Genomic DNA, 26,855 nt, shown 5'->3' with positions numbered 1-26,855 from the left:
GTCGCAATCCTTATCTGCAAATAATAAAATAAATAAAATTCCCAAAGTAATAATTCTATGAGCAAATCTAATACATTCTCTAAACAATTCACAAAACAAATAAAATTTTCTAAGCAATTAAACAATCAATTTGACTAGTTGCTTGGAAAATATTAACAAATAAAAGTTATAAGCAGCGAGTAAGCAAAGATTTATGTTGCTTGGAGCAATTGGACTATTTATAATTTTTAAATACAAAATTGAATAACAATAACCTGGCGTGTATCTTCTCAACAGATCTATAAAGGTGTTTTGCTCTTATTAAATTTGTCCATCCTTGAAACCATCGTTGATCTTTTCGCTAAGATAAGTTTAGTAAGTTAAGTTAATTTTTACAAATTTTAAGTTTAATCAAAAATAAACCTCAATCGAAGTCACTTGACGTCTATTGTATAACTCTTTGAACAAGGACTCTACAATTTTGTCGTCTGATGCCCAGTAGTCCACGAATGTTTTTTATATCTATCTTTTGCTTTTTGGTTTGGAAATTTAGAAACCTTTTTTTTCCTATTACAAGTATTGCTCATGTGGAGTCATATTTACTCAACTCATAGACAGGCAAATGAATCTTGACTTTTGCAACATCTATTTGGCATTTTTTATACTCGAACGTTTCTTTAAACACTTGAACAGAATGTTGTACGCCCTCTGTACTCTGGCAAAACTGATAAAATTGACAAACTATTACTAAGTATATTTTACAAATCAAGGAATGGAAGAATGTAACCACACAATTTGAAAATTTGTTTGATAGAAGGAAGATGGAGTAAGTGAAACAAAATAACCGCTAAATATTTTATTGTATTTTGTGCATTCATTTCTATATTTTCAAAACATATGAACTAATATTGGTAGAAAAAAAGCACAGACGTACCAGAATTAGATGACATTTTCAAAAATTTGAGAAGCTATTTTAATAAATGAAAAGATTTCTTATGTAATTATAGTAAATCATTCATTGAACTGTGGAAGTAAGTTGAGTTTTTATTGAGCATTTTTGCAAGTATTTTTTTCTTGCGGTGGGACAAAATAAACTGTCTGCCTGATTATGGTAAAGCTGAATTAATAATTTACAATAATTTATAAATTAAATGCCACCCGTACCAATCGTTCTGTAACGCATTTTTCAACAAGGGGACATTGCATAACTACGTCACGCCTAAAACGGCCATTTTTGATCTACCCATCCTGTACACATTTCTCAAGAAAGAAACCACTAGCTTGTCGTCATTTTAATATTGCTCATATTTTCATAAATTTTTTCTATGGATGAATATTAACGATATACGAGCATCCATCGTTGCGTATATGCAACGACACTTGTTAGCAAATATATTTTTTATATTATTACATTTGTTTATTTTAAATAACTGGTTTATAGAGATCAGAAATCCATATTGATTTACCTTGCAAAGGATAAAGAGATCAGGATAGGATGTAGAGATCAGAAATTTATATTAAATTACCTTATCACAGAGCACCGCGAATGAGCATTTTTAGTTTTACCTCAAAGGTAAAACTAAAAATGAACTTTTGCTAATATCTGCAACTCTAGCTACTTCTTATTTTTTGACTGGTTCAGTAGCAATTACTCTGGTATTTATTTGTTGTCTACAACAGATGCAATAATGATTAACCTTGACGACAACAATAGAAAAATTCATATCACAATAAATAAATGTCAAAAATGACGACCTGCTGGTATTGCATCTTTTGGAGGTAATGCATTAATCACAACTTCAGTCTAAACACTTGACCTATATACATCAAACTTAAAATAACCTGTGACTGTCATATTTGGTTTGCAATTTCTTTTCTTAAAACTCACAGTGTGCCACTACCTTCTGGTATTGATATAGCCTCCGCATACATTGCTTTTTTTGTCGATGGCTGTTTTACTCCTTATCGGTGCAAAGACGTTCATGGTGTGAAAAAAATTATTTTTTCCAAATTGTACCCCCCGTTTCTACTTGTCCCGAAGAATGTGGTGAGTAGAAACAGGTCTAAATTCATGATTGTTTGTCTACTTAATTAAGTTGAAAAAGAAAAAATACAATATTATTTTAATTGCACAAGTTTATTAAATAATCAAAAAACTCATATATACTTACTTCAGAAAAATTTAAATAACTTGTATTATCAATTTATATAACTTTTAAATTAAACATGCTTTTAAAACGAGAATTTTGATTTCAGAATTGGCGAGGACAATTTTTAAATCACATCTTTTCTGAAGATTCTTAATCAACCATTATGAAATTTTTTGTTTGCAACATTTGTTTCATAAATGTAAATATAAAACCATTATTTTTGAGATATTTCACTTTAAAAGTGTAACATCTAAAGGAATTTTTTATTTTACCATAAACTTTGACCATCATTTAGTCACTAGGTTTAATGCATATATCTGCGTTTGAAAGATGAGAAGAAGCAATATTAAAATCAATTTCTTTTTCTGAACTAAAAAAAAAAGTTCTTCATTGCTATTCTACAAAACATACTTATAGACCCCGTTACTTGAAAATAAATCTTTTTTTTTAACATTACTGACGATAACTGTACTGGTTTAAAACTTATGTTATTGGTAACAGCATTAGTAGTTGAGGTTTGCGGATCCAATTCATCATTGAGTACATTTTTTTTATTTTTCTCCCTTCTACTCTAAAGCGGCAATTTTTTTTTAAACTTTGAAAGGTTGTCATTTTTCAATCAGTAATGATAAGGGCCTCTACTCTTTTGCACTTAACTTGTATTTCACTTTAGTTTTAAAAAGTTGTGAAATATATTTGTTCCCGAAATATAATTTTTTTTATTTTGGCCACCATTTGGACCAATGTGCCAAGTTAACGTGATTCGTGTTTAACACTAAGGATCACCGGTTACAGTACACGGTTTATTCTCGAGTCCTTAATTATAGGGTAGGGGGGGTGGATATCGATTAACTTTTGGAAAATTTTCTCACTCACCCCAAGTCTATTAACACCCCCTCTGTTAAATAATTTTTACTTGTTCTCAATAACAACAAAAAAATCAAGGAAAATTGGCCTTGAACATTAGAAAATAACTATTTCAGTCACTAATAATAACAAAAACTTTCAGTGTAAACAGGTTTTAAAAATTAATCAGTTAAACCTCGAGACTCGAGAGTACAAACTTTACGGTATATTTACCATATATTTAGTATACTAAAAGTTAGTATAAGGTGTAGTATACCTATTCAGTTTGTAAATTTTCTTCAAACTAATTTAGTAATTTATTTTTATTGACACTTAAACCTGTGGTAACTGCTATTTACAACATATTAGACCACATTTAGAATTTGCAATTCCACCATGGTCATCATAGAGACAAATAGTTTTAAAAAAACATTCAACGGAAACCTACAGAAGTGATTTCTTCAATATCAAAACTGTTATACAAAGATAAACTCAAAGCACTAGGACTAACCACCCTGACTGAAAGAAGGATCAGAAGAGATACGATACAATATTTTAAAATAATATGTCGGATTGATCTTATTAACTGGCATTTTTTTTTTTTTTTTTTTTTAATTTTATTTTGCCGTATAATACTATTTACAATGAGAAAAATCGTTTACATATATAATAAATGGCCGGAGCAAGAAGAAGACATACTGTCTTATCACCGAGCCCCGTTAACATTGAAGCCGTCAGTTAATATTACAATTTAAAAACTTTAAACATAAAAGTATATATATATATATATATATATATATATATATATATATATATATATATATATATATATATATATATATATATATAATTCTACAAAGATATTATAAAACTTATAATAAGATATTAAAATAGCATAAGTTTTCAATAACAACATATTTAAATGAAAAATAAAAGTCATAAGATCAAAAAAAAATAAGTTATGACTTTTTCACAAAAAAAAAAAAAAAAAAAAAAAGTAGATGAAAACCTATTCAGTTTATATATTTTTTTATTATTTTATAATCAAATTTTAAAATAAATATTTTAGATCGAAATTTTTTCCTAATAAGAAACGTTTACATACTATTTTGAATTGTTCAAAAGATATGTTTTGAAGAATGTTATTTTTATTAATTTTTTGAAAAAATTCATACCATTGCACAGTGGGCCAGAATGCACTTTTACTGGACAAAATTCATAACTAATTTAATATTAGAGCTATATTCACTAAAATTAGTATGAGTACTAATATGATGTCTGCGCTTTTTATGAAGGTAATATTTTTTTATTTCGTGGATTTTATGGATACCTTTATTTTTTGCTTAGCAACAACCTACTTTTGTTATCTGCAGATATTTTATAAGTGCTATATTCACTAAATTTGGCATGAGTACCAATATGAGATCACACTTCTTACAAAAGTGATAATTTTTTAAATTTAGTTGTTATGGATACTTATATTGCTTAGTTACCGGATACTTTCCTTAGTTACAAAGTGGTAAATTGATATTTGAATATCTTATCGGATTTTTGACCCACCTATATTGAATAAAAATTGAGTATTTAGGTATATAATGTTTTAGGAATAATAAAAGCAAAAAATAGTGCAAGAAAACGTTATCAATTTTAAATTACATCAAAAAATTATAAAACAATAATATCGTTTGAAGATTGTTTAAGTAATTGTAAAACATCTTAAGGAAATGCTTTATGATTTGTTTGGTGTGATGTTGATTTACGCAATGATGAAATAACAGGATCACTGGAAACTAGGAGTCTATTGATAAGATCAGTATTTGTTGCTTTTCTGGATGTTTTTCGGCTGAAATTTTCGCGATAAGATTTAAAGTCTTTATTTCTAGCCTCTTGAGCTTCCTCTGACATAAGTCCGATGGGTAATGTAAGGCTTTTAATTATGTCATGTCCATGTATCAATACTTTGTGAACTGATTGAGCCATGTAATACCATGGATAAAGGGACACATATAGTCTAAAAGTGTCAAAACAATAATCCTTGAACTTTAAGCAGTCTATTTCATATCCTGAAGAGAGCGTTACCAAGATAATGTAAAATCTGAATATAAGGTTTTGGTCAATACCCAGAGTTTCAGCTGTTTGTTCATATGCTGCAAAAGCACGCCTTGAGGTATTGCCATCATTACTTGTTCCAGAAGCACCACTTTTAGGGAAATCAACAACAAGTCCCATTTTGTTCATAAAATCAGTCTGAATCTTTTGTTTAGCTACAGATGCCTTTTCTTTGTGTTCTTTAGATCTTGCTTGCCACTTTCTTGTTTCTTTTTTATATGCAATGTGCAATAACATCTCAAAAAATCGAATCCATGCATGAAGACTGGAAAGACCATATTTGAACTCTCTGTTAGTATAATCTATATTAAGGATATCAAGACTATTCATATTTTTTGGAGAGACACCACACACTGAACAGCATTGGTATGAGTTATTTTTTTCAGATAATATTGTTTGAACCTTCCCATCAATCATTGTAAGTTCAATAATACAATTCACTTCAATAGAAGATCCGCAAACCTCTAATAAAATCATACCCAAGCTTTCTATCTCACTTTTAATGTACTGATCTTCTTCAATCACAGATTCCTTGGATTCCATTTTGTCTGCAAATCTTATGGGTCTACAATAGGCTGTGGAGAACGACTTTTGATTTCTCCAAATAGGCACCTTTTCGTTGCTGTTGTTAAATCCAGTCAAATCCAATGGGACAAGACAAGTAATAAATAATGATTCTTCACGCTTTAAATCTCTATTAATGTCGGGTTCTGATAAAACTTGTTTATAAATGCTTTGGCCAGTAGCACCATCAAAACCAGCCTTACACGTTAGTGTCATTGTTTTTATTGCTTTGTCGTTCAATATCAAGTGCCTTAGCACATTCATCCTTAGCAGATTCTTTGCAAAGTATGAGTCATTAAATCTTTTAAAGGAACTGAAGCTGAATAGTCCTCCACTGTTATGTTTGCAGGATAAAATTTCAATTTTGCATCTCTGACATCATTGTAAGCGGGGTAGATGTTATATTCTTTCTCCAAGGCTCCGCTTCTAATCAATTGATAGGAAGCTTTTGTCAGACTTGCATCAATTATTAAAGCTAGTGCTTCGTCTGCTGAATATTTAGTTGCTTTATCTGTATTTGATATATTTAAAACATTCTTGGCAGCAATAACAACAGATTCATCTCTAAATTTTTTATTAGCAACAAAAAATAATTCATTGGATGAATGAGATTCAATTAAACAAGATACACGCCGTTTTTTAGTTTTATTAGAACTATTATCAAATGCAACTGGTTTTCAACCACGTCTACTTGCAGTTGGTTCATTGTCTTTTTTTCTGACAATTAAATATTCATTAAGCCAGTTCACAAACTTCTTTTCAAAATTTTTCACAGTATAGTTTGCAGGTTTCCACTTTTTTTTATACAAGTAAACAAATCGTTGAACAGCATGTCTAAAATCAACATCTTTAAAATCAGCAAATTTTGGCTGAATAAATTTGAATATATCTTCAGTAATATTTTGTTTTGAAATACTAAGATTGTTTTTTTGGAGAAAATTATGAATGTCTAAGTTTAACAAAACCATATCTAAATAATTATTGTAGCAAGTATTTTGTATTTAAAAGTAAAATGTTATAATATATATATGCCGCCTGGACTACTAATACTTGTTAGTAATTAAGTTACTACAAGTGTTAGTAATTAAAATTAAAAGTAATTAAATTACTGTCAGTGTTAGTAATTAAATTACTAACAACTACCGAAAATATGTTGTTGCTATGTTATGCAAAGTAAGGTATCCATAGTAACCAAAAAAAGTTAACCTCATAAGAATTCTGAATCTCATTTTAATACATACCCCCAATATTGTGTATTTAGCGCAAGTAAAATACTGTTAAAACAACGTTAATGTAAAAATGAGTTGTTGCTATGCAAAATTTAGTACCATAGCAACCAAGTTAAAGCATACATAAAATCTGAACGGGGATTTAAGGGGACGAGCAATCAATTAAAACTCGATTGAAGCATCATATAGCTCAAATAAATATAAGACAACACATGGCAAATTGTGGTAATTATTAGTTATTGTGCGGCAAAAAATAAGTTTCTTAAAAAATTTTTTTTTTCAATCTGTGAATTTCAAAGTATAACTGAGATAACATGCTATGACAAATTTATTTCACACATTGGTTTTTCTTATCTCTAAATACTCTAGAATAACATGTACTAATTTTTTGTTTCAAAAACGTAGATGTAATTGAAATATAACACAACGTTGATGTCACCGTTAATTACTTATTTATAATTTTTTATTTTTTTATTTTATCTCAATATTCAAATGCTTAGAATCCTGGTAACTAAGGGATTTAATATAAATAAATTATCAATAGATTTCTCCTAATATATGTAGATACTAAAATTAAATAGGTTTTCAAGATTAGACAACTAAAATTTTTCCCATTTTGTCCACTTACTGGCCCACTGTGCATTGAAATGCTCCACGATATTGAATTTGGAATGATCTGAGTTTGAAATAGAATTTTGGAACTACAAAATTATCTTGTAGTACTTGTAGTCATACTATGCAAATAAAGTATCAAATGGTAAGGTATTGAGAACAGAGTCGAAATTTCTTTACCAATTGTAAAGCTAAACAATGAAACGTTTTGCCAAAGCAAATCATTGATGCTCCAGGATTGAGAAATTTTAGGGAACAATATCACCGTCACATTACACAGGAGAAAAATTACAGACTAAGTTCTTTTTTTTTTTGAATTTTTTTTAGGTGCCCAAAGAAGTCCTTACGGTCTTATCACAGAGCACCGCGAATGAGCATTTAATCGGAACTCTCTCTTCCTTCTAAACCGATGTCGCAAATCTTGCCCAGAGGCTTTGAACAATGAATCCTTCGTTTCTGAGGCAAGTACGCTACCACAGCAACTCGGCTGCTCTATATATAACATTAACAATATGTTCATATTATAAATGTCGAATAAGAAATTAAATGTTATGAAATAACACTTAATTTTTATTAATGTACGATGTACATAAACAACTTTGGGTTCTGCACAGGAATGATGATTCAATTCTTTCACAAGTTTTTTTTTTTGTTTTGTTTTTGTTTTTGTAAAATAGATTGTTCAGAAAATATCTAATCTAATCTTATTAATTATATTATTTTAATGAATTAAATTGCTATACCATATTTGTTGCATGATTTAACAAAATTAAAGTGTTTTTTTTTTTTTTTAATGTAGCAAGATAATCCATTATTAAATGGTTGCTGATTTTGATCAAAGACTTTTTTATCTATTTAGTGAGAAAGGTTCACATTTTATAATCGTTATTTTCAAGAAAATATATGGTCTATTAAAATATTGCAATTATGAAACTTCAAAAAAAAAAAAAAAATTTGGGGGAGGGGGTGAAAGGACAGTCTGGAAGAGAAGTATTGATGTTATATATAGTAATTTTTAGTAGTGGTTTTTTTTTTATATTGGTAAATTTAAAAAGCTTGTCAATATTTCTAAATTATATATTTATTTTAATTTTACGAAATATACCACCAGCAAGAAAAAAATTTTAACCTCGTGCTAATTTGACTATTTAGCTAAGGTTTGGTTCGGAAAAAAAAACAATTTTGACTGGTTCCCTCGTCGGCTATTATAATCCAGGGATAAAAGTCTTGCATCAGTTTAGAATGATGCGGACATTTATTTAGCAATATTTTTTTGTAAAAGGGGTTAAAGTATCAGAGAGAACTGACTCTTAAATAAGCAAAAACATTTTAAAACACATTTTTATTAAATTCAAACAAACAATTGGTTCCTGAAACCTCTGTCGAGTCTTTTTTGAAACATGCTACCCTTATTATATTATTCAAAATGATAAAAAATGTATTAAATTTTTTGAAAATATGAAAAAGGGAAGTTAATTTTAACAAGTTTTGTTGTCTACATGAAAAACAAATATTGTTTTAAGTGTACATTAACAGAAAAATATTATCATTGAATAATTTTACTGAAGTTTGTTGTATTATCAGATTGTACCCTCTTTACTTGCCAAATAAGGATTTCAAAATTATGTTAAAATTTAAAAAAAAAAATAATAATGCAATATCACATGGATCACCGGCTAATAGATGCTAATAACTAACCAATAACCACTGCCTTACAAATTAAAAAAAGCACTTGTAATAATATACCACACATTAAATGCTATAATAAAACTTACAAACAAAAACACAAAATAAATAACATATTTGTTTTACGTAAACCGCTTAAACTTTTACAATCTTGTATTACGGTTTTGTCAAAAAATAAATTTTGTTTACAGAATATTTTACAGCATACTTACTGTAAACTATACGGTAAACTGTATACTAAATTTTTTAGTATACCATATACCGAGGCGTCGCGTGGAAGAGGGGGGCGTATAGTAGTGTCTAGCTCCCCTATGAAAATTTTTAGTCGGTAAATTGGACACTGGAGTTGGCAAAATTTGTTTTGTAGTTGGTGGTCGATATGATACCAGCCTACGAGGACATTTTTTTTAGATCTTAGTTAGCAAAAAAAATTTCAAGGCTTTAGTTGGCAAAAAACAGACACGTCATCCCTCCTTCCCTTCCTCTTCCTTAAAAATCTCTTCGAGACGGTCCTGATCCCGTATACCAGCAATCCCTATTAAACAACCCTAAAAAACTTTTTAAATCATTTTACAACATCTTTTAGACGTTTAAAACACGTTTCGTATTTAATGGACCAAGTCTCTAATTTCACATGTGTCAGGCATACTTCGTGTTGTTCTTACTTATTACTGTTCTTAATAGTTCGTAATAAGTAAGAACATACTTCGTGTTGTTCTTACTTATTACTGTTCTTAATAGATAAATATCTAAATAAAATATGGAACGTTTCATTGCTCAGTCTCGCAAGAGAAAGTTTTCTTCTAACTAGCACTTTAAAGCTTCAAAATGTAAAGTAGGCTTAATACATAAAATTCTGGTTCAGGTTTCTCAACAAGCTCAAAAAAAATTGTTAACACTGAAGTACATGGAAATGAATAAATTATTATACGTATAATCATTATAAATTTCAATATTATATACAATATTATAAACTTTGATATATTCAAATTAATGGTTTGTAGTACCCTGAATTATTCATTTCTAACATATCATTCAATTTCAAACCATGGATTTTTTTTTTTAATTTAATTTAAGTGCCCCAAGAAGTCCTTACGGTCTTATCACAGAGCACCGCTAATGAGCACTTAATTGAAGTTCACGCCTCCTTTCTAACCGATGTCGCAAAACTTGTCAAGAGATGGGGTTTGATCCAGGGATCCTTTTTTTGTGAGACCTGCTGCGCTATAGGTTTAATTGACGGTTGAAAAAATGAAGCAGCATTGTTATAGTTATTGGAATAAAGTTATCACCAGGATGTTAAAACTAGAAAATAAATCATGTTTGGCTAGCTACCGGCAAAAAGTATAAAAACTTATGAAAACTACCAATGATGTTTCATTTTTTCAACCATAAAAACCATGGTTTAAAAAATGGTTTGAGATATGAATAATATGTTGGAGATGGTAATCACTTGGCTTAAAATGATTTAGTTGCACATAATCCATATTTAGGTTGTAAAATAAACAGACTTCACTTTGTAGAAGATTATTGAAAGAAACTTGGCTGTGAAAGCCATAAATATTCTTCAACAGTTTTAGCAATGATGGAAACATTTAATAAAGTTATACCTACTAGAGGTATTGAACTAAGCATATATAAAAAAATTTGGACTACAGCATAAAAAAAAAAAGATAAATAATCAAGTTTATTTTTATAAATTCTGTTGTAGTCCAGTTTATGATGTCAACTTTAAACTGAATCATAACATTAATTACAATTTCAGAGAAATAAAATATTTAAAAAAAAAATAGTTTTCACTTAAAGCAGTTAAAATGCGCAAAACATTTTGAAAACTTTACATGAGCAAATATTTTATTTGGCATTAATTTATCTTTCAAATAATACGTACTACCAATGATTTTTAAAATATTAGAAATCATAGGTTATATGTATTATTTGAACAATAATTTGTTATAAAAAATAAAATGTCATTTGGTCTGAATTTTTGCCCTAAAATGGTTAAAAACTGCATTTCTTGTTTTCAAAAACACAAGGATTTTTTTTACATTACATCCAAACATTTAAAGCTATTTTAAAATACATGTAATAAAACTTTTGCAAAAAAATATGCACACAAATTTTTTTAAATAGTTTACTCCCAACAAGGCTGCTAAGAACCACTATTTAAGCTAGGAGTTACCAGAAAACATAGTAGTTAAAGCTGTAAAATAGTTGACAGAAGAATTAAAAACTGTGAGCTTTTCAAATTATAAAAATATGAAGATAGGAGAGAGTTTTCAAAGAAATAATGAATAATAATAAATAAAAGTTATTTAGAGCATGAAATATAGACTGCAAATGTTTACACTAAAGAATTGTGACTTTGCAGAATAAAGACCCACAAGAATTTAAACCTTGTTTGATGGTACAAGAGATAATAGCAGGATTGAGCGATGACTATAACAGAAATTGTAGAAAAGAGAAAAAAATGCAACTTTTTGACGGTCGGACAGATGCTCAAGCTTGACAATTAGAGCAGGTTCAACTACATTAACAAAATGTTTTTTGACCTTGTCTACAAAAGAAAGAGCAACGTCAGAAGAACCAATCCAAATATGACAACAGTAATTTATTCAGGGACTATTATCTTTTTAGTGTTAGAGTATGAAATAGGAAGTATGAGAATTGTATGGTAGTAATAGAATAGGGAGTATGTATTGGTAAATTATAGGGAGGTATAATAGTAAGAATAGGGAGTTTGAAAATGGTGACTTATTTAAATCATAAAGATCTTGAACTCTAAAGAAAAAAAATATTTTTTTAATATTCAAACTAAATTGAAGCTTATCTTTGTGCGCATTCGAATATGCAAGTTGATTTGTTAACACTTTCTTACACAAACGCTATTATTTCTGCATAGAGAAAACTCAACACAAAATCAATCACAGAAATAACTTTACCTTAAAAAGGCTCAAAAAAGCCAAATTGCTTTGAAGTATCTCTTTTTCTTGAATATATAATATTTATTGTTTTTTTGAAATTTTTATCTATGCTATATGAAACATGAATAAATAAAGTTTGAATATAAATTTTAATGAATTTTGTTTTTGTGTACATTTTATTTTTAACATTTTTATTTTTGGACAATTATTTGATGAACACAGGTATTTGTTTGATAGCAGTATGTGTTCTGTTTTTATTTTTCTCAAAACTATAAATTTGGCAACAAAAATCTCATTATGTTTTTTCAATAAATATAATTTTTATTTAATTTAAAAAATTGATTTTTTTAACATCTTTAAAAAATAATTTTTTTTTATTATTTAGCAGCTGTACGCTCTGATCCTCCTAAATGTAAGTAATAAAAATATTAATTTTCTTCCTACACAATTTGTTTAGTTACATATGATCTAAAATTTATTTAGTAAGATATCATCTAAAATTTACTTTAATAAAATAAAGTAAAAAAACTTGAAGTAAATAACAAATAAAAAAGTAATTAAAAAAATTTAAATGAATTTTATTTTTGTGTAGGTTTTATTTCTAACTTTTTTTTTTTGACAAATGTTTGAAAACATAAATATTTGTTTGAAAGCAGTATGTGTTTTGTTTTTATTTTTCTCAAAACTTCAAATTTGGCTACAAAAACTTGTTTTATATTTTCCATAAATATAATTTTTTTTTCAACTATTTTTATTTAACTAATTGATATTTTTGACACCATTATAATTTTTTTTTATTATTATTTAGCAACTGTACGCATTGATCCTCATAAATGAAAGTAATAAAAATAATTTAATTTGAAGATTGAATTTTATTAGAAAGATTGACTCTTTCAAATCAAAATAAGTTAATAACTTATGATCAATTAATAAATTTATGATTTTGTAGCGGGACAAAACACTGGTTCTCGTAAACATAAGTGAAGAGTTTATTAGTGATTTTAATATAGTCCTAAAATTTAACAATTGTAAGTAAATAAAGTTAATATTGAATGTTCTTTAATTTAATAAGACAGTTAGAAAAAAGATTATTAAGATTATTAAAAGAATAAATTTGTTTTATTTAAACGTTATTGTCTGATGATGATGTCCATTAGGATACATCATACTTTTACACATTTTGGTTTTCAATTTGGTAAATCATTTTTAAGGTGCCATTACATGTGAATAATAACTTTGAAAAAAAAGGGGTCATTCTTTTTAAATTTTGGAAATTAAAAACTGTGTAGTTTTTTTATATATACTAACTCATGTTATGAAACGTGAGAAATTTTTTTTTTAGAAAAAAAAGCAATCTAAGCAAAACGAATAACATTTTATAAAATTATTGATTTGACTGTTCCTTTTCTTTACTTTCTTTTTTAGTTTAAAAACATAAAAAAAAGCAAATCAGTATTAAGTTAATTTAGACATAAAAAAATTTAACATTATTATAACAATGCCTTTCATTTGCCTTAGTGTTTTCTATATAGATAAGCAAAGATAAAAAATTAAAATAATTTATGATAAATAATAATATAATAATGAATTGAGAGTGCAATCTAATGAGAAAATAATACTTAATATTTTTAAAAAAACTTTCAAAAAAGTTTAATTTGTTATTTGAAATTTATCTTTATTCATTCTTTGCTTACAATTTTGTTTAAAAATAAATCTTTTTTTCAATCTAAGATTTTATAAAGTTCTGTTTTTACATTATTCATTCATGCTTTTACAAAACTGTCTTTCTAATCAAAATCACAAAAGAAAACTGCTGTTTCAGTAACCTCTTTTACATCATTATTACAATGAGTACCAAGATATTTTTCAAGATCATATGTTGAGATTTGGTATGTAAACACTGGTCTTATATGAATTACTTCCCCCAATCTAGCTCTTTGCTGGGTGTAGCTACCTTATTGAGCTAACTTTTTTTTTAGCGTAACTTTGCTGCTGTGTTTTTGAGCTGTAGGGTTTTTCTAATTAGGGTTAGGATCATTGTAATTGTAATTGTAAAAATTAAATACAATTACACATACAATAATATTGTATTGTAATATTACGAAAACAATAAGAAAAATTTAATTTGGTATTGTATTCCTGTGATGAAAAACAATTACAATAAGTATTGTATTGTTTTTTTTCTAACAATACAATAAAATTCGAGAACTCTTGTATTGTATTGTTTTAATGAAATAAAATTACAATAACTATTGTATTGCTTTGATGAAAACAATTACAATAACTATTGTAGTGTTTACTTTACATTAAAGTAGAAAAGCTAACGTATTTTAACGTATTTATATTCATTTCTGACAAACTTACTATTATTTTTGCTATTTTTTATTTACGGATTTGCAATATATTGCAAATTTTTATTTTTTATATAATTATATTTTGCATTACCTACCTTGTTATGTATTTCTAAGCTCTAAATGGCCTCAAAATATTACCTGTCTGATGATGGCCTTACTATTATGAAAAATAACATTCATAAATTTTTTTATTCAGCCCTTTTATATTTTCCTCTTGATTTTAATGCTGCAAAGGAACTTAAAATATATATGAAAATTAACTTTAGTAACACAAACAGTTAAACATAATAATTCTTCTTAAATAAAAATGTTAATGTCTTTTAATACAATAACAATATATTGTTATTGTATTACAAACACGAATTACAATACAATATTTATTGTTATTGTAGTGGGTCATTACAATACATTTTTTTCAGATATTATTATTGTTTTATAAAAATGAATTGCAACACAATATTTATTGTTATTTTATTACAGAATTACAATAGTTGTAAATCTCAAGTATTGTTATTGTTTCTAAATTAAGTTAATACAATAACAATAATTATTGCTACTGTTGATGTTTTCATTACAATTACAATAGTCCTAACCCTATTCCTAATATCCTTAATTGCTTTAATAAAATTACTATTTGACTTGGGTTTATTTGACTAATGTTTTTGAATTTGCAAAAGAAAATTTTAAAAATAGATTAGCATTTAAACATTTTAATAAACGCAAAATTGTTAAAATTTATTATTATTACATAACTAGAATAAATTTTGATTTTATAGCAAAATACTGTTTCTCTAAAATATGTGCTTGACTGAGTCTTTGGTTATTGTGACCCCTCCAGTTATTGTCCAATCAGCCTTCTTTCTGTTTTTAGCAAGGTCTTTGAGTCTTTTGATCAACAAATTTCTCACGACCTATTTGTGTTATATTGGAAATTTTTTAAAATTAATAAAATGTTTCTTTCTAACCGCGTTATAAATGTAATCCTCAAAGGCCAACACTTTTCAGTAACTTCTAGAGTAACCCTGTTCTATCTTTGGTCTTGTTTTGTTTCTTATATATATAAATGATTTTTCTGACAACCTTAAATTTAAAGTAGCTCTTTTTGCTGATGACTCAACTTAATATTCCTGTCTGGACAAAATGTCTTCTCTTTTCGATAACTTAGAAAGGGAAACTGATCTTGAATCAGATCTTACTTCTGTAACATATGGGGGCTCACAATGGCATATAAATATTAATTCCAACAAAACTCACTTATTAACTGCAAACAACTATTGCAATATGGCAACTCTCTTACTAAATCTTCTTCTTTATGTCTTCTTGAATTATCATTTACTACTTTCATGACTTTCATGACTTCACTGACTTTCATGGAAGCCATATGTATAATCGATTGCTAAATTAGCATCCGCTGAGGTTGCCTCTCTTTATTGTGCTCGCCATTTTCTTACTCCTTGTTCCACTCGCTACCTCTACTAATCTCTTATTCGTTTCTGCATGGAATACTGTTGTCATATTTGGGCTGGTTATTCTAATGATACTCTTTCTCTTATAGACAAAATCCAAAGCATTATAAGTGTATTTAGACTTGCTCTATCTGCTAAGCCTCTTTCCCATCGTCGTGTAATTGCATCGCTTTCTCTTTTCTGCAAAAACTATCATGGTCGCTGCTCAATAAAGTTAACCTCGCTCGTTCCATCAACCTAAACTCATTCTCGTTTGGTTCGTCATTTAGCCAACTCTCATTTCTTTTTTGTAACTGTCCTAACATGATCTAAACAACATTGTAACATGAACTTTAACCCCTTGCAACTCTCTCCCATCTTCATGTTTCCCTGATTCATACTACCTGCAACTTTTAAAGTCTTATGTGAACCATTTCCTTGCTTTATAAATCTATTCTTTTGTTTTCTTTCTAATAACTCTTAATTAAATATTGGCTGCTTGCAGCCTAATTGAGAGTGAATTAAAATTTAAAAAAAATCTACATGATGAATTATTTTGTGATTTTTAAAATATCACAAATATAAACAAAATAAAGTTAGCATAAAATGTTTAAAATAATTAAAAAAAAAAAAAAAGTTTTTAATAATGGTAGCTGATAAATTTGTTTTATTGAAATACAAATTTTTATAAAACACAAAAGATATTATATTATTTAAGTTTTTATTTAATACTTATGTTTAATGAACAAAGTTTTGATTTTATAGCTGGACAAAACACCGTTTCTCCAAAATGTAAGTAATGAGATTATTATTGAAATTTCTCCATTAATTATTGTTTTAGTGTATAATAGGAACTTCAATTTTTTTTAAAAAACAACTGATTTTATATAAATCAAAAGTAACGTGCAAAACATAAATCTAATATTGCCCAGTTTTATTCTTTCATATAGTCAAAATTTAAATGCTGTAGTTCTGTTACACTGCTACCCTGATCTTATGGTTTTTTAGTCCTGTTTTTGTTATAGATAATGGAATTTCACCTGCTTTAGATTTGCAGACATATCCAAGTTTTGTAAATAATGTAATATTCTCCTACAATTCTATTGTGTTAACTCTAAAAGCATCCACCAAAGTCTTTCATATCACCTGATGGACATCCAGCAATATTTTTAAAATGAATCACAAATGTCATTGCTGTTCTTCTTTCTATTCTGCTTGAATTGTAAGTCAAAAAATGTCATACATGTAAAACTGCTATAATATACCCTATCTTTAACCACAAACTATAGACCTATTTCTATGATGTGCATTGTTTGTAAAGTTTTATGAGGCAATCATTGTGAAATGCCTTGTAAATTACCTACTAATTAATATGGCTTTTTAAATCGTAGATCTGTATGCATTCTTATCGTAAGGTCTAAATCGTAGGGTCTAAAACGTCTTATGCATTCTTATCGTAAGGTCTAAATCGTAAGGTCTAAATCGTAGAACTGTATGCATTCTTTTCCATTAACACTCCATTATTTTTTTAATCATTGATCTTTCAAAAAAACAGTTTTTGAGTTCAGCGCAATACATTTCTATAGGGTTGAGCTCACAATAAAACTTACGAATATAGAATCTTTTATTAAAAAGCGCTTTATAACTATTTTGCTGCCACCATTGTCCTTGTTATAAATTTATTTTAGAATTTTTAGGAAATTTCTAACAGTCAATGATAGTCACAAGAAAAGTCACATTCAAAAAAATACTTTTCCGTTTATTTATTTCTAAAATGTAGAAAAAATAAACAAATTTTTTAACGCAACTCCCAATGAACAAAAAAAAATACAAAAACAAACTTAATTTTGATGAGTTTTTTTTCTGAAAAAAATTGTTATACATTTTCATTGAGTTCTTTATAAATCAAATCATGCGTCAGAAAATTTTTTTTTACCTACCGATCCATGAAGATCACATTTTAATTAACTAAAAAAAAATTACCAATTTCACTCAAAATGTTAATTTATGATGTTGTACATTGCGTTTTTTTTTGGTCTTTTAAAAGAGTAATTTTGATATAACCTGTATCATTCTTTAATATTTCTCTTTGAATGCAATTAAATCAAATGATGATAAAACAATTTAAAAATCAATTATCTTTCAAAGTTCCATTTTATTATTTAAATAATGTGTTGTTGCACAATTGACCAATGATGCATATTTTGCAATCTGAAAAATGATTCTAATACATACATAAGCTTTTTTCTTTTTTTTTTTTTTAGGATTTTTAAAAAAATATATTAAGATGGAACTGTTTATATAGTCCTCAAGTATCAGAAACTCAAATAAATAAAACTGGTAATAAATGTTTTTCATAAAATGAAGACAAATTTAAAAAAATATGAGTGTTTAGAGTGGCCAATATACTTTTTTTTTTATATTTTAAATAAATACAGAAAATATTAGATTGTTAGTAGAACTTTTATTTTATACTTATTTTTAAAGAATAAAATTTTGGTTTTCTAGCTGTACCAAACACTAATTCTCCAAAATGTTATTGATGAGATTATTAGTGATTTTATCCGTTTATTTTTTAAATCTAAAATATGAAACTTTTTTTCTAAAACAATTGATCAATGATGTATTTTTTGCATCTAAGTAACAACGCTATTGCAGTTCTTTTTTCCTCTTTTCTTTTTAACAACTTTGTAAAAAAATATTTTAACGTTATTATCTGATAATGGAACAATCCATAAAGCCCAAAGAAATTAAATATATAGAGAAATAAAGTTAGTATCGAATGTTCTACATAAAAAAAAAAAAATTTAAAAAGATTAACATTAGAAGTAGTAATAGGGGGTAGGATTCGTACTCTTTTTACACTAAGTCATACAAAAGCAAAAATAATCTCTATTTTAAAATAGTTTTAATGCTGCTGATTAACCTAAATATTTAGCTTTAATATTATTGTAGTTTGGTTTTGATAAAAACTTAAAATAAAATAATATTTTAATAAAAATTTAAGTCATAAAATCAACATTTTCCAACAGGGTAACACTTGACACATAACAAATGACATAAAACGGATGTATAACTGCACATTATACACTATAAGATCTTTTTTAAATAAAAATATGTTAGCTGTTCTAGCTGCAGAAGCATATTTAGGTGGCGGCAATACAGAGACTACATCTGATAAGTAAACCGTTTCTTCGTCTTTGGTATTTGAAAAATTGAATTTCCAGGTACCTGGCTTCTTTCTTAGTTATGAAACTTAATATTCCAAGGGTTGTAATTTGTTACCACCTGTCCAATATAAAATAAAAAGGTTCTTTTTTCCAACTTTACCAGCACAAAGCTTTTTTCTTTAACATTTTGCGCCATAACCTGAATTTCATTCTCAGTTTCAGATTCTTCAGATATCTTTTCAAAATGAGAACAAAACTTTCTTTTAAACTTACATTGGTCTCATCTTTACTACCAGTCTTTAAAGTTTTCTTCTGTTGTTTTGGTTTGGTTTCTTGAATTGTGTCAGGTAGCAACTTTAATGCAACACCTACTACTCTAGCGACAGAGTCAAGAATCCTCTAAGCGTGAAGTATTGTTAAAAACTGCAAGTTCAAACCCAAGCTGCTTTTGACAAAAGTAATTTCAAGCCAATTTTTGTCTCCAGCAGCCTTGCAGCCAGTTAACCCATTAACGCTCATCAAGCTGTTGGTAATTATGAATTTTGGCCAAACCTGGCCTCATCGCATTATGCCAAAACCGTGACCAACTGCCATGAGACTCATAACATCAATTTTGTCAAAAATTTTGACAATCTGCCAGCATTACCAGAGTGTCTCCCTTTTCAAAATTGTCCAAAGTCTTTTAAAAAATTTTGAAAAGCAAAGCGTATGAGGGTAACTGGCGAGCAAAAGACCTGACGCAACTACAAACCAAAATAAAGCTTTGTTTAAAAAAAATTGAACTTAACATTGTATTTTCACTTTTTGGGTCAAACAGACTAGTTAAAGACAAACGTTATAAAAATAAATAATTAAAAGCTGTATTTAATGATAATTTTATTTATTTGCTAACTTAAAAACAATGGGAGTAATTGCCTTTAAAAGCAAGTCCATATTTTCAGTAACCAGCCATTATATATATATATATATATATATATATATATATATATATATATAATATATATATATAAATATATATATATAAAATATATATATATATATATATATATATATATATATATAATATATATATGTATATATATATATATATATATATATATATATATATATATATATATATATATATATATATATATATATATATACATATATACATGTATGTATATATATATATATATATATATATATATATATATATATATATATATATATATATATATATATATATATATATATATATATATGTATGTATGTAAATATATATCGTCCACTCAGTATTATCTTGTTTTATTTTTAGTGTCTAAATTGTTGTTTAGACACTAAAAATATATTATTGCAGCAAAAAAAGTAAAAAAAACACTTGTTCATTTTATTACTGAATATGAAAAATCTACATCAGATAAAGTCAAGACAAATCCAAAACTTATTATTTGTTCCCAGGCTCTAATCGTCTCAATTTTTTGCAAGTCATTTCTTTTTAAATGAGACTTTAGATTAGAAATTTTTAGAGTATGCTCTATGTCTGAAAGTTAGATAAATTAAACATCACAATATGCTGCATCTGTCCATGATATTTGTATAACTTAAAGGTTGACATTGTCTCAACACTTAAGTTATAGGAGTTGACATAAGAATGTTCCTAATAATAATAAGAAAATATCAAATAGTACAAATTCTTTTGATAAAAATTATTATTTATTATAAGAAATTTTTGCTGAATAATGGTTACTAGCATCATCATTAAAAACTATGAAAAATACTTTAAAAAAATGGTATTTTATGCTTATTAATAAAACTAAAAAATCTTTAGCATAATCATTAACTCTTGATGGAAAAGATAATTACTAAAAAAAGCTCACAAAATAATGTTTATGAAATCAAAATAAAGGTTATTCAAGAAGTATAAATTCTTTTCAACGAGTTTAAAAATAATCACAATTTTAAAATCTGTAAGTTAACAATTACACAATAGTACAATATTATGTAATACACAGTACAATAGCATACAAACTTTACTGCTTTAAACCTATGCGATATCGGTATTTCAAAAAACAAAAACAATCGTCTTAAACTTGGCTATCATTTTATACCTTTGCTGAAATATATACCTCATATGGATATTATTGTAACAACAGAGACCTTAGCTTTAAAATTAGAATATAACAACAAGATTGAAAATGCACAGGAACTGCAAAAAAAATGTTTTAAAAGAACTTAAAATGGGTAAAAAATATAAATCAAAATATAACAAGAGAACAGAGAAAAACTTTTATGGAAGTTAAGAAAAACAAACTTATCAATATATGTTTGTTTGATAAAGGTAGTTGTTTTGTAAGAATAGAACACAATAAAGTTTTAGAAAAAATTGTTAAACATATTGGCCCTGCGAGCGTTTTAAATAAAGATCCCACTTCTAGTTATGCTATCAAAGTTAAAGCCTCTCATAACTTAATAAAAAACAGCGATTTTCAAAAACAGATTATGATAGAATATATCCAATTGATCCCATTACGCCTCGTATATATGGTTTATAGAAACTAGATAAAATTAAATTCGCTCCTTTTCAAAGTAGATTATTTCGATTTATTACTATATTATTTCTTTATCTAGGTCTAATTAAAGCTCACAAACTAAAAAATCGTATCCTATGAGAAAAAATAGTTATATCAACAATCAGCACTCCTAATTATGGAATATCTAACTACTTATTAAAGAAAATTAAACCTGCCCTAAACAAAAATAAAACATGTTTGAAAAGCCTAAAAATTTATGTTTGAAAGTTCAATTTTATATCTAATTTTTAATTAAAAATTAAAAATTCATGTTTAAAAAACTCTATTATTTTATTAGTAAAGCAAATTTATGGGATATTGACATAAAGAGTTTTAAGTTTAATTTTCAAAAAAAAATTGGACCCAGTATCCGCAACATTTATTTCCCATACACCATTAAAATAAAGATGATTTCTACAAATATTCCACCAAGCTTACTATATCTGAACCAAGACAGCACATAGAGATTTGTTTACACTTTTGTTACTTCTTTTAAAATAATGAAAACTTGAGAACTCCGGTCTTATGAGCCTTTTATTCATGTTCATGCAAGCGGAATCTTTTTACAACATCATCAATAAAATGTTTTTATAATTGCGTTTGAAATAAATTTTCTTCTTGACTTAAAGTCCTATCCAAAATATGTCGACGATTGCTACACAATATTTTCGAACACTCAAGAAGCAGAACAATTCATAATTATCTTGAACAAACAACACCCTGCGTTACAATATAGGATCGAAATTAAAAGTGAAAATAGAACTCTAAACTTCCTTAATTTAATCATAATAAATAACACCAAAGGTAAATACGAGTTTAAAGTTTACAGAAAGGACACTTATTACCAAAGGTAAACAAAATTGACTTTAATGGATCCAATATTGCTAATACATGAAAAAAAAAGCAAACAAACTGTGCAGTTGTATCTAAAAGCAGCAATTTCAAATAAATCTGAAGAGGAAAAATACTCAACATTTTTACTTATTATTGGTGAAAAAGGAAGAGAAATATTCAACTTATGGACATGAAATAAAATAGAAAACACTGGTGGTAAAATTGATGACATCACAGTAAAATAACTGTTTGAAAGATTTGAAGAAAACTGTTTAACGAAAAGAAATCTGGTTTGGGAAAGAAAAAAGTTTTTCTTAGGAAAACAAGATGTCAATGAATCATTTGATTTCTTTATGACTGATTCAAAAAAACTGGCTCAAACATGTGAATTTGAAAATATTTAAGGCGATTTTATATTTTACAAAATATTTGACGGTATCCAAACTTCGGAAAGAAGAAAATTTAACTTTAATAAAAGCGGTTAGCATATGCAGAGCTGAAGATGGTGCAAATGTAGATATGAAATCAAATGCACAAATGATATTGGTCTGGCTAAGCCAAGACAAGCAAATGCGATAATTGAACAAATACCGAGAAAATTAGCGAAGAATGAAAATATATCAAAAAGAAAAACAGACTGGGTTGTATTAAATAAAAAAAAACCGGAAAAAATTGAATCAAATACAAAACAACAATCAAGGCAGTGCAAAAAATGCAAATAGAACACATGAACCAAAAATCTATCCGGCATTTGGTCAAACGCGCCACAAAAGTGCCAAAAAAAATCATTAAGCGACTTGCTGCAACTCAAAAAACATACACAAAAATTGTGCTGTTTAATACCGTGTTGAATCTATATCATCGGGTGATACTAATTGTAAAAAAGAAGCTTTGCTTATCTTCAAAATTACTAATAAAATGGTAGGTGGAAAAATCAACGCCGGAGCTGAAGTTGATGTTATGTCAAAAAGAGCCTACGACCAACTAACATTGCGTGATAGTCTTACTTATACAGATGTTAAACTGCGTGGTTATGAACGGAATTATATTCCAGTACTTGGAGCATCAAATATGATGTGTTACTACATAAGACATCAAAAAAGTGTTTAAATTTTATGCAGTGGAAACAACAAGCAAAATTTTTCTTAGCTTACAAACTTCCCAAGACTTTTAAGCTATCAAACTACTAAAAGAAGTAAAAACTGTAGACACAGTTGAACCTAAGTGCCAACAGCAAATATATACTTTAAACAAAGTAAAACGGATTGAATAAAAACAAGTAAAAGAAGAAATACTAAAAATGTATCAAAATTTATTTGATGGGTTAATTGTGGTTGGACCTTAACATCATATCGAGTTAAAGAATTACTTAAACCCTGTTATTCATCCGCCAAGGAATATTCTTGTCACCTTTAGAGAAATGATAAAAACTGATTTGAATAAAATGGAAAAAATCAGAGTAATAATAAGAGCAAGAGATTCTTTTTTTATAAAAGAATCTTTTCATAAAATTAAAAACTTTATATTTTCTGAACAATGTGTTGCATTTTATGACATCCAAAAATCTGTGACGTAACAAAGAGACAAGCAAAACTGGTGTTTGAGCAGTACTACTTTAAAATGAAAAACCAATTGTATTTTCATTAAGACACCAGCTCAGTTAAACAATGCAATCATCAAAAAAAAACTTCTTGCTGTATTTTTTGGATGTGAGCAATTTCCCCTCTGTTTACAGTGATCACAAACAGATGAAAAATATTACGAGGAAAGCATTAGCAAACATCCTCCACATCCACAGAGGATGTTATTGAGGTTGCAAAATTAGGATATTGATTTAAATATAAAGCTGGTAAAGAAATGATTCTAGCAGATATGTAATCCAGAGCTTACAACATTCAAACGGAAAAATAAAACCCGGAAGATGAAATGATCGCCCAAATGCATATAGTCCATGCAAACTGTTCATTATCAGAACAAAATTTCAAAGAAATAAAAACAAATACAATTAAAGGTTTTATCTTAAATACAGTAGCAAATAACATAATAAGGGGCAGGATAAAAAAATGGTTGACGACTTAGTAAAACAATATTGGTCGTTTAAAGAGAACTAGTACTCATCAAAGGAAATAATTTTAAAGGAGAAAGAGTTTTATTTCCAACAACAATACGAAACGCAACAATTCAATACCTACATCTAGCACACATGGGGATTGAAAAGACTAAAATTAGAGTAAGAGAAACTGTATTCTGGCCTAGCATTATTAAATAAATCGAAGATTTAATCAAGTCATATGAAACATGCTTAGATTACTCAAAAAAAACAACAAAGGAATATCAATTGTACCAAGTGACACATCAAATCATCCATTTCAATGTGAAGGAACTGATTTATTTAAGTGGAATAATTAGGATTTTATAACAGTGATAGACTATTATTGTCATTATTGGGAAATCGAAAGATTACATAATATCCAATTGCAAACAGCGATAAAGAAACTAAAATTGATCTTTTCCAGACTTGCCATAATGAAAATAGTACAAAGCGACAAAAGCGCACAATTCAAATCTTCAGAATTCCGAAAGTTTACTAAAGAGTGGGAGTTTAAACATATAGCTAATAGCCCACAGTATCAACAATCAGAGGGAATGGCTGAGAGACTTGTGCAAATAGCAAAGTACTTGCTAATCAAATCAAAAAGATCAAATCAACAAGTGTGAATTGCTCTACTAGAGATAAAAAATACTCCTGTTGATTGTTTTTGGTTAACTCATTAGTGGAAAAAGATTAAGATTGAGATTAGTAACAGAGACGTTGGAAGAATTTCACTGTCACTACTTCAAGTAAATCCAATTGGCGTAAATAAATATAAGAAAAGTTCAAACTTTACAGAAGAAATATTCCGACAAAAAACACTAAAACATTAAAAAACATAGGTGAGGGAGGTAGTGTTCGTATTCGTGATGGAAATAAATGACTACTAGGAAACGTTGTTGAGAGCAATTAACTACGAAGTTTTAATGCAAAAACCTTAAATGGAAATGTTATTTGAAGAAACGAAAGATATCTACTAAAACAAAGGAAGAAGTAGATAATGATGTTAATTTATCTACTTCTTCAAAAGACGTGTTCATGGTTAAAAAAGAAACTGTCGAAAAACACAAACATTGGTTGAAATACAAATCACGATGAACCATCAAACCACAACATTACTATCAAAAGTTCACAAAAATTTTTGAGGAAACCTAATTATTATATTGATTAAGACATGCACTTTTAAAAGACGGTAATGATTGTTATTCAAACAATTCCCTCTGGACAATAATGTATAAAAGTTGTTCAGAATAAAGATTAGTGATTGCAGAATAAGTAATTCTCTTTAGAAAATTTTACTTAAAATGACTGCTAAAGAATTACTTAAGAGACTAATTATATGCGGTAGTGGTGTAGTATAACCTCCCGCTTATGAACCTCCGCTTATGTAGCGCTCGCTTCATAAGCGGGAGGTTCGGAGTTCGATCCCCAACACGTCCCTGGTTGTACCGCGCTCAATATGTTTCTCCCCGCAGCGGCCTTGTTTGTCAAGGTTCGTGTTTCGGAGTTATAGAGTAGAGAGAGGGTTATAACCACTATTAAGTAACCTCCTCATCTGTAGTGGCTTTATCGGCCTTGAGGAGGTGAATAACAAAAAAAAAAAAAAAAAAAAAAATTCTGCACGAGGAATTCTCACTTAAAAGTCTTAGCTCTAAACTCAATGGAGGTTGAAATAATGACACGATAAGACTACACATAATTAATATAATAATTACTTGTAACAATTTAAAATATAGATATAGAAATAAATGTCATACAAATAGTAAAGCAATTCTCTTTACTATTAATAAGAATACGAAACATTAAAGCCATTCATCTTTTGATTTTTTTTTTGAATAATTTTTGCATTATCATTGACATTGTCAAACTTAAGTTGAATTGTAATTTACATTGCAAGATTAAATTGAATTGTCATTTACATTGTCAAGTTTAAATTTAATTTACATTAACATTGTCAAATTTAAAACTTTTTGACTTATTATCGTTACTGTAAAATGTAATAAAAATTAATTTCTTTTTGTAATTTTAAATCTAAGTAAAAAAAAAAATGTAAACAAATAGACACAAATGACATTTGTCAAATGTAAGCAACTTTTTCAAAAACTAATTCAGAATTTTTTGCCAAACTTTTCCAACAAGACAATGTTTTCTCTGATAAAGATGATTTTTTCTACTTTTTCTGGGTGTAAGTTGTGTCTGGATGATCGGAAGACATTTCCACTTGAGCTAAAAACTCTCTCTGATTTTGTTGAACTTGCTTGAATAGCTAAAACTTGTCTAGCTAATGAAAAGAGTTCTGGCAATGTATT

The 26,855-nt window shown here is 27.6% G+C and overlaps 1 protein-coding gene across 38 annotated transcripts in view; it reads left to right on the top strand.

The window, feature by feature from the left end:
* Nucleotides 1–26,855, top strand: part of LOC136079799 (circumsporozoite protein-like) — a 55,679-nt gene that overhangs the window by 10,820 nt on the left and 18,004 nt on the right. For 28 of the 38 annotated variants that reach the window (XM_065796316.1, XM_065796301.1, XM_065796288.1 and 25 more), the window contains exons 3-4: nt 12,485–12,511; nt 16,664–16,690. In XM_065796316.1, coding sequence (XP_065652388.1) covers nt 12,485–12,511; nt 16,664–16,690 — 54 coding nt within the window. The remainder of the gene's footprint in view (nt 1–12,484; nt 12,512–16,663; nt 16,691–26,855) is intronic. The other 10 variants (XM_065796319.1, XM_065796304.1, XM_065796292.1 and 7 more) reach the window with 3 other exon arrangements.

Source organism: Hydra vulgaris, chromosome 04 (assembly GCF_038396675.1).
Source record: "Hydra vulgaris chromosome 04, alternate assembly HydraT2T_AEP".
NCBI classification, from domain to species: domain Eukaryota; kingdom Metazoa; phylum Cnidaria; class Hydrozoa; order Anthoathecata; family Hydridae; genus Hydra; species Hydra vulgaris.
This window is presented reverse-complemented; position numbering and strand designations above follow the sequence as displayed.